Raw genomic sequence first — 10,000 nt, forward strand, 5'->3', positions numbered from 1 at the left:
ATGTTGACATTTAGGTCTCTAACATTTTAATTTTGTAAAGCTTAAGATGCAATAAAACATCAATGCTTGTAAGAATGTGAAATCCCTACTAACATCCCAGTTACATATACATTGTAATACCCATAGTTTACAGAATCACAACCCAGTTATCAAAGTACCTTATTCATGTATACCTTTTCTTTCAAAACAGTGTACTTCAGTTGGCCAGACCCCAATGGCCCCCCCACCTGGCACCTTCTGGGTAACATAACGAACGCCAAACCCTCAGCAATATTCAAGATTTCCGGCCTAAAGAAAACGGGCGACTCAGTCCTACAGTCGGGGTATAATTTCGGAGCCCAGAAAGTATCCCACAATGCTCAGATTGGGATATCGGTAAGTCCAGTTAGTTTGATTCCAGTCTTTTCACAGAAGTTGTGGTTATACTCTAGTGTTTTATGGATTTGGTGTAGTGTGTATATGTATTTATTCATTTTTTTATGGTTTAGATGCAAACAGATGAAATTTTAAAATCTGATGATTATGAAATATATGTGTAGCTCACATCCTGAAATTCTTTAATGATACAATACTCAGAATACCATTGTTCTTCTAACACAATACAGGTGGAACCACTGTCACAAATACAGGGACAGGTTGCCAATCCATCCACAGAAGCATCAACCCTGAATTCCTACATGGAGTTCAGCCATGCTATGTGCGAAAATCTCTACAACTTTGCATCTAGCTTCGCCCAGAGTCCTTCGCAGATCACCCCTAATCCATCCGAACAGTACTTACCCTTCTCAGTGCTCACGAAATGGTACGAGAGCTTCAGCCGGAAGTTGCAACAGAACCCGAATTTCTGGAAGAAGTAGTGATCCAAGGCAGTTGCATCCTTTTTCTGGCTCTTGTATAAGTGTAGACTGTTTGTGGATTGCCAGTGATTGATGCGTATATGACTAGCACAAGCAGAATACATTTGTCCAGCAAAATGCCTTTACTACGCTCAAAGAAAATAATAAAATAATATAATGGAGATCATGAATTATCTCTCTATCTAATGTCTCTTGGTTTTGCTTATACATCTGATACAGGGGAAATAACAGCGTTTTAATGCTGTATTGTATTCTCTTTTATATAGCTATGATATTATAGAATGCATTGCGATTAAATTTTATTCAAAGTTAGTTTATTCATAACTCATAATTCTCATTTCTTTGTGAAACACGGTGATGATTTAGTGGCCTATACATCCATATAAAAAAAGTGCAAGTCTTTGTCATACTATGGTGATTTATTGTGTAATTTCTTATGGATATATAGACTTTTGGCCAAAAAAAACTTCCATGAGGTTGGTCACTTGTTGTTAAGGTTGAAGGTTTGGACAAGATTACAACAGCAATTCCAGGTATTGTTCACAGAACGGAGTAATGGAGATAAATTATATATCATAAGTTTCTGATTGCATCTCAATCATTATTTGTAAAGGAATATCTATCTCTGGCATAAGAATTTCAAGGAAATGGCATTTTCATTTTAATTACACTTTCTGTCCCATGATGAAAGGAATTTTACAATTAATGGGAATTGTAAATTAAGTCTTACTGTACCCTATTTTTAGTTTTTATGTTAACCTCTTTTTTTTTTTTACTTACAGTATAATGTTATGTTTACCTGCTGTGTATAAGAAAAAAAGTTAGATATATATATTTTATTTGTTTTCTAAGTTTTCCTATACTGTTGTCAGTTTTATACTGATTTTGTGTACCTTTTTAATATTTTTGATTTTTATAATACCTGTTTATGTTTGTGGGGTCTGTTTTGGGTGTATAAAATGGAAACTACTCAGTTAATACAGACTGGATTCCTTTTTATACACAGTCACTCAGCCCAGTTTGTAGTTAACTAGATTTACCAGTGTCCTCTTGTGTGCTTCTGTTAACAAGGGTCGTGTAAACAATGTCCCAGATTTATTTTAGAGAAGAGAAAAAAGAGGCAGTTGCAGATGGGATTGGTAGACCTTTTAAAAAGTGTGGCCCATCTTTTCTGTGCTTGAAGTGTGAACTGTGATACAAGAAAAAACTAATAAATGCTTAAGATGATTGTACAATATCTTGTGTAAATTGCATGGATTCCAATCATTAATATGATCTCACACTGTCAAAATAAATTACTGACATGGAAGAAAATCATGGACACAAGATAAAATGTAATGTATACTGAAAAATAACAAAATAGCAATCAGTCAGTCCAGGTACAATGTTCAGTGCAATGTCAAAGCTGCTGATGATAGTTATAGTTATCAATAGTAATCCTTTAGTCTCCCTCTTACCACTGCTTTCTTTCCAGCAAATTATTTGCTTTTAAGTTTCACTACTACAATTTCTTTTAACATATTCAAGGCTGCTATTACATTATGACTACTCCAGGAGACAAAACTAATAGTTTCACTGTTATGGTACCAAAATATAAAGACAGATAGGCAGACAGACAAAGACATACACTCATACACATTTAAATATTAACTTTGTCACAGAAACATGTGTCATGGATATATCCCTTTTCCTGATAAATTACTTATTGGTCTATTCTCTTTACCCCATTAACTGCAGTATTAAAAATTGGCTAGCAGCCAGTAATGCAGGTTCTTGGCACCTATTGGAAATTTCCCTTGTTTGTGACTGGCTCTTGAAGCGCAGTTGGCCCGTAATAGTGACATGAAGCAGGATATGTTTCATTTATGAAAACTTTCTGCCAATTCAACATGCAATGTCATTAGCAGCATAAACAAAAAGGGGAAAAGCCCCCATCTAAAGTTTTTTGGTTCAGTAAGGCAATGTCTGTGGATGTCCAGAATGGTCAAAGGTCAAAACAAACAAATGTACCAGGCATCAAAGGTTACACAACACTATGAGAAAGTATTGTGGCAAAAAGGGTAAATGTAAGTTAACAATTTGGAAAAGTGAACAGAAGAGGGGATGAAGAAGAGGAGGAAAAGTAAAGGGGGAGAAGAAAAAACCCTGCAAAATTAGTTGAGGCGAGGGCTGAGGTCCAAGGCAGGGGTGATCCCTACAGTCTTACCTGAATTGTGGAGAAACAACTGAATACTGCCTAAATAATATTCACAATTCTGAAGTAATTCTTCGGTCCTGACATCAAAAATTAACTGTAGATCATTTATCTAAGTACCTGACATCACATTAATGTAGATTCATAGGTATAACAATCATCAAACTGTACTCTTTATTTATCTCTCTTTCTCTTTCTTTCATGGCAAAGATGTACTTTAGATGTTGCCAATGACTGGCTGAATGCAAGACTTCAATAAAACTGTTGCATTTAAAACAATCATCACCAACCTATCAACTGTCAAATGATTTTCATCACTATAACAATAAAAAAAAATAGCATAGTTTTTCTTGCCATTGCCCATACCACTGCATACAGGCCATTAACCATATTTGCTCTTTAAGACCTAGACAGACCCATTTCCCTCAATCACCCTTTAGAGATGGCATTGTTATTCCAAATAATTTCTCAACCTATCACATATGGAAAGCTTCCTTCATACTCTTAAGGCCCTTAAGAATTCATACATATCTGTTGTTTTATACATCAACTTGTTTTACTTATATGTGGCAACTACTCTTTGTTTTCTTTAACCTTAACCTGGTTTGTGCATATTGTTGATCTAATAACAAATGAACACTAATCAGTCGGCGAGTGCTGTTTACGCCTTATATTTTTAAGACTGACTTATAGTTCAACTTTATAATTTGTAAATGTTTTTCAAATGCTCTTTATATGAAATGCATGTGAGATGATTGCCTTCTAGTATTTTTATTTTCTCCAAGACAGACTACAACATTAAAAACAATCAAGAACAGAGATTGCCCTCTTATAGGAGTACACAGAGAGACTATTGTTTTACGTTAAAAAATAAAAATATCCCTCCCTTATAAGGTTGGTACTAATGTGGAAAGAATATTAAGAGGAGGATAAAAACTTACAAATATAATTAAACACTTTAATTTTTAACATCATTTTCTCATTAAAAGGATTGAATAAGCTGAAAATCCTGAAATGCTTTGCAATTGTTTTTATTACCTACTTCCAGTCTTTGGAAAAGTGGAAACTGGGAACTGCTATCTTGAAACAAATGTTCTGACTTTTTTTCATACTACTGTATGATAAGTTACTTATGGAACACAAGGTACCTTCTTGCAAAAAAAAAACAAATCTTTTAAATAATAGAAAAATGTAAAATAGAATTTTAAAACCATTTATAACACTACCTTCCACAAAAGGTATCTCAAACATGAACTCCAGCCATTACATGAAAATCTTTAAAGTCCATAATTATAACATAAAATACTAGCAATACCCATTATAAAATCCTAATGACAATACAGATGGGATTTAGACATTTCTCCCACCCATAAAACACAGATGTAATTTTTTAACTAAATATGCAATTCTAGTTCCTATACCCCTCCGCCTCTCATTGGGGGAGCTACAAGGATCACGCCGTCACCTCGAACAAAGAGCATGGGAATATTCCTCCTTGTTGTTTTGTAAACCTCTTCAAAAGTTTCATCGTCAACCTGGAAGGAAGGTATGGTATCAGTATGACATGAAGAGAGCTAAAGTCCTTAGCTTTATGACTGAATTTTGGTTAAACCATCTAAAGTAAGTTTTAAATACACTTTAGTCAGATATTTTAAACAATTCTTTATGATTTTCCCCCACTCATATGTAAACTGCTGTTTACAGTTATTCCATTAGTATCTTAATATCTACAAAAATAAAAATGTCTCTTTAAGAACTTCAAGTAACCTGAAGGTTGGTAATGAAGCCAAGACCTAGAGCTTTTACCATCACAAATATTCTCACAGCAATAACTAAAATATAAAAATTCACACTGGAAAAAAATATATTAGCAATAAAAATCATCCATACCTCCACTGACGTCACAGTCTCTTCCACATCCCCTAGAATCATATTGAGATGCTGGTCATATGCATGCAGACGTCCTCTAAGCTCTCTCTCATTGCGCATCTTGACGTAGATCCTTTCGTCCAGCGATAAGCGGATGAGGTCTAGGGGCTCCTCGACCGCCATGGTTCCGGTAGTTGGCTCTCCATCTTCCGCCATCTTTCAGCTGCGAACGAAAACCGTTTGGTAAAGAGTTCTTTCCTCTCACTGAAAATATACTCTTGTCTCTTAACTGTATATCAGAAGTAATCTAAGATCAGGAAACTTACTCAATTATATTTTCTTTCTCTTTTACTTCTGTATTATCACTATCTCCTATCTCAACATGGAAATATCTTACAAATTCAATTCACACCACACAATCCACCTATTTTATGGCCATTCACCATCACCATGTGCAGTCCCCTCCCATTCTAAGCTCCCCACTCAACACCACCAGTTTAACACGAGTCCTCGAAACACACGCCAGTCATGGGCTTCAGATACAACAACAAAGCTTAGTACTCAGGCAGTACTAAGGGATGATCTTTCCTGTACTACTCTGCTTATAATTTTGTTTATTATTAACTTCCACTTTTTATCTACTGCTCATCTATGTATCAAAAGGTACTTATCAAATCTATAAAATCTTAATATTATCTACTATATTGAGATGTGTATAATATGAATATAAATGTTTTCCTTTTCACTGAAAACTATCGTGAAATTTGGCAATACTGATTTCTCATAACACTGAATCCACAAGGAAACATCAGGGATATACAAACTAAATAAGTATAAATCCTCAATATCATTTATTTCAAAAATGGTACAAAAGATTACAAGAGTAAAGCTTCATTCATTGATCTCTGTACCTGAGATTTCTCAGCTTCATACAACCATACAATACCAAATGAGAAATGGCAGTAAAATATCTAACATTACATGTCAATAATTAAAAAAATATTGAAGAGAAATAAGTACAACTTTCATTTCAAATTTAACATTAAAATTTTCCCTCATAAGATTCCTGATTAAAGATATATGTGACTACTGCTATAAATGTGCCACTACATCTGCACTCAGTGCAGATTTACAGAATTTGTGTAAAAAAACATATAATTTCAGATAGAGGTAACTATAATATTTATTCCACATATGAATTCAGGAACATTTAGTTATAGTACAAAAAAAATACTGACAAAACATAAAAAAATAGTATATCTTATAGTCCGCATTTCTGCATAACACTGAAATTACAATTAAAAGTGATAAATCCCCACTATGAAAATCACTAAGAATGATCCCTCAGTAATCTTGGACCAAAATTAAGGTACATTATCATCTTGTCAAGACGAAGCCAACCATTCAACGTGTCACTCACAGCTCTCAAGTTGCTCTTTCATAGACATGTTCCTTTAAGAGGCTATGTTCATTCACAGTTTCGCATCTTCACTCTAGAAGAACCCTTCAAACTTGTTACTATTTTCCTCAATCAGTTTCTGTGCCTCTGCCCACGTAACTTTCTTCGGAATAGCTTCCCTGAGGAACTCGAGGTGCTCGGTCTTGTGCACCAAAGAAGACAGGGCCTCGTAGTCCATGCGGTCCTTGTTCTCGGCATACTCGTACGACTCGACGGCCAGGAACTCGATGAAGAGCTCCGTGGCCCGCGTAATCAGATGAAGAGTGTCCTGCGAGACCGTCTCCACGTCAGGACAGCTCTTCATGATCATCTTGACGCGCTGAGTGGGGAGGGTGAGGTCTGAGGGGTTGAGGCTCGGGCGCCCCCGCATACCTCCTGTGGGCGTGGAGCCTCCGGAGGACTTTATGGACGGAGATTTTACAGGAACCTTGGATGGGGAAGATGCCATTTCTGCTTCCGACCTGAAGTAGCAACAGGATATAATATACTAGTTACTGAATTACTGACTGACTTAAGGTTACTTTTTTTCTGATAAAATTTACTTTTACATTCAACAGTGGTGAAGCAGAAATGGTATCTTGTGATGAAAATTACACATTACATTTTCCTACAACAATTCAAATCCACAGGTTTAATTTTGACTGATCACATATTTCTTTTTAAACATGGAATACTGTATATGTATGTAAATACCCTCCCAAACAAGGACAAACCCAATCTCCTGGTAATTTACATTTCTAAGTAAAATATATTGCTGCATACATTTTTATATAAATACATACATATAACTATTATATATAAATATTGTGTATATATATATATATATATATATATATATATATATATATAATACATACAATATATAATATATGCAATACATAATACATGCAATACATAATATATACAATGTATAATATATATAAAAAATATATATATATATATATATATAAAATATATATATAATATATAAAATATATATATATATAATATATAAAATATATATATACATAATATATAAAATATATATATACATAATATATAAAATATATATATATATATATATATATATATATATATATATATATATATATATATATATATATATATATATATAATATATAAAAAAAAAAATATATATACATATAAAATATATGAATAATATATAAAAAATATATATAATATATAAAATATATATATAATATATAAAATATATATATAATATATAAAATATATATATAATATATAAAATATATATATAATATATAAAATATATATAATATATAAAATATATATAATATATATAAAATATATATATAATATATAAAATATATATAATATATATAAAATACATATATATATATATATATATAATAACACAAAAACATAATACACAAAACTTTCTTTTTTTCATTTTTCATTGCAACCTTTCATACATATTGAATAAAATTACCAAAACCACACCTATTTTAATGGGACAAAAAGAAAAAAAGAAGTAATATTTAAAGTAATAGTATTACCATCAAGAAAGAAAATGATAATAGGGTTCGCTAGTTTAGTGTTCCAGCCGCTGGATAGTTGATGTTCTTTTAACAGAACTCCATAAACCTCCCTGTAACCAGTGATATTTTTTTTCCTTTTTTTTTTCTTCAAATTTTACCCATTTTCTAAATTACTTATGACAATTATCCTGACTAGTTATAAGATTACTATTACCACCTAACAGGTTAAATGACACAGATATACATTTATACGTATCACTCTTCTTACAAGTCCCTGTGCAATATAATTGGAATTGGGCACTACAGAGAGATATACAAGGTCAACATAAAAATTAAGAAAAAGAAAGAAAGAAAAAAGAAAAAAAGAAAAACCAAAGATGTATTGCATTCTCTATGTTAGTTACATAATAAAAAAAAAGTGTCACTTTCTGTGTCTCGTTTAGTGAAGGTATTGCTTGTGTTTCTCCAATCCTTTCCAAATTGCATAAGCTACTAAAGTCATTTCAGTTTCAAAGTCACTTCAATTATATCTCTGAGAAGCTAATTCAATGAGAGAAGAGCAGACAGAGACAATAAAGAAAGAAATAGTGGAAAATACTTTAAAACAGCAGAGAAAATGGAATCAAATGTAGTGTAGCAGTGTACATTCCTTTAATCCGAACTTCAGCATAAGGTGAATATTGCACGACCATATAATCAAAAACACTAACAAGAAAACACAAAACTCCTATATATTCACCAGTTTTAGATTTATTTGACATAGGTTGAAAACAGTAATATGTATATAAAATTTCAAGAATACTAAAACGTACTAAAGGTATCATACTCTCATGGCTTATAAATGTGCCTTATATAAATTAATTCATATAATATAAAAAAATATTGTGGCCCCAAGAGATATGCCACTGTAATTCGCGAAAACACTGTCTCTCATTTACGCATAACATCTACACAACTATGGCAGTTTAAATTCTATAAGCTTATATCATATAATAACTTATGTATGTCCAATAACTCAATAACAACTGATCTAACGTCCAGGAGTTCGCGTTTCTCTCCTGCCGTGAGTGACTCTGACTAATAATACATAAAACAAACACACCAAAAAAATAAGATAAAATGCAAGACTCCAACGACCTCATACTCGGCCTCCGCACCCATCGCCACTCCAGCAAAAGCCAACACCCCCCTTCAAGCCACCTACAGCCTGTTCTGTCGAGACCGACCTCATTGACCTCCTCCCCTGCCTACATTACCCGAATTAAGGAACAGGACAGTGCTTCCAAATTGCATAAGATACTAAAGTCATTTCAGTTTCAAAGTCACTTCAATTATATTTCTGAAGAGCTAATTCAATTAGAGAAGAGCAGACAGAGACGATAAAGAAAGAAATAGTGGAAAATACTTTAAAACGGCAGAGAAATGGAATCAAATGTAGTGGAATTAAATGTCGAACCAATAGCAAGGAGAACAACGGAGGGAAGTACAGGAAAACACACGAATTTGCCAAATATGCATATTCGTGTGTTTTCCTTTACTTCCCTCCGTTGTTCTACTTGCAAGTTGCAAAGGTCCGCTGGCTTTTGCCGGAGTGCCGAGGGAGAAAGGAACATAGACTTAATTAACTGTCATATTTGGTCGAGTTTCTTATTTCACGAACTTTCTTTGTGGATTAATGCGAGTTTTTTAAAAGTGTACAGAACAAAGGTGACATAATTTGAGGAAAGTAATTAGTGAAGAAACACTGTCAGTTAATTTGTACGATTTTATAAAGAATTTAAAAATCGATTTACTTAATACTCCAGAATGCATTATTTTCAATCACTATCTTTCATACTTTAGAGACTTGATTACGACATTTCTTGACCAAAAGAAGAGCAAAGAATCTACACTTAACAATCAATATTAAAAAAAAAAGAAAAAAAAAAAGATTCAAATTTCTTCCCCCAAAAAACGTTTTCAAATTTCCAAACGCGCAAAAGAACACAATTAATCAATCAATATCAAATCCCTACCAACACCAACATCACAAACAAAACAAAACAAACAAACACCTTCCCCCCACCCAAAAATAAAGAAAATAGAAAGAAAACAGACAATAAAATAAAAAATGAAAAACTCA

At 32.9% G+C, this 10,000-nt stretch overlaps 2 protein-coding genes across 3 annotated transcripts in view; one reads left to right on the forward strand and one right to left on the reverse strand.

Moving 5' to 3' along the window:
• Positions 1 to 3,811, forward strand: part of LOC125033357 (protein OPI10 homolog) — an 8,579-nt gene extending 4,768 nt beyond the window's left edge. The window contains exons 3-4 of the mRNA XM_047624786.1: positions 191 to 375; positions 606 to 3,811. Coding sequence (XP_047480742.1) covers positions 191 to 375; positions 606 to 857 — 437 coding nt within the window. The 3' untranslated portion in view covers positions 858 to 3,811. The remainder of the gene's footprint in view (positions 1 to 190; positions 376 to 605) is intronic.
• Positions 3,812 to 3,995: 184 nt separating this feature from the next.
• Positions 3,996 to 10,000, reverse strand: part of LOC125033358 (U6 snRNA-associated Sm-like protein LSm3) — a 6,243-nt gene continuing 238 nt past the window's right edge. The window contains exons 2-3 of one of the 2 annotated variants that reach the window (XM_047624788.1): positions 4,942 to 5,143; positions 3,996 to 4,586 (exon numbers count right to left, since the gene is read on the reverse strand). In XM_047624788.1, the coding sequence (XP_047480744.1) occupies positions 4,467 to 4,586; positions 4,942 to 5,136 (315 nt within the window). In that variant the 5' untranslated portion in view covers positions 5,137 to 5,143 and the 3' untranslated portion in view covers positions 3,996 to 4,466. Of the gene's footprint in view, positions 4,587 to 4,941; positions 5,144 to 5,752; positions 6,841 to 10,000 lie in introns of those variants that run through there. The other variant, XM_047624787.1, reaches the window with a different exon arrangement.

The sequence above is a fragment of the Penaeus chinensis genome, chromosome 16 (genome assembly GCF_019202785.1).
Source record: "Penaeus chinensis breed Huanghai No. 1 chromosome 16, ASM1920278v2, whole genome shotgun sequence".
Classification (NCBI taxonomy): domain Eukaryota; kingdom Metazoa; phylum Arthropoda; class Malacostraca; order Decapoda; family Penaeidae; genus Penaeus; species Penaeus chinensis.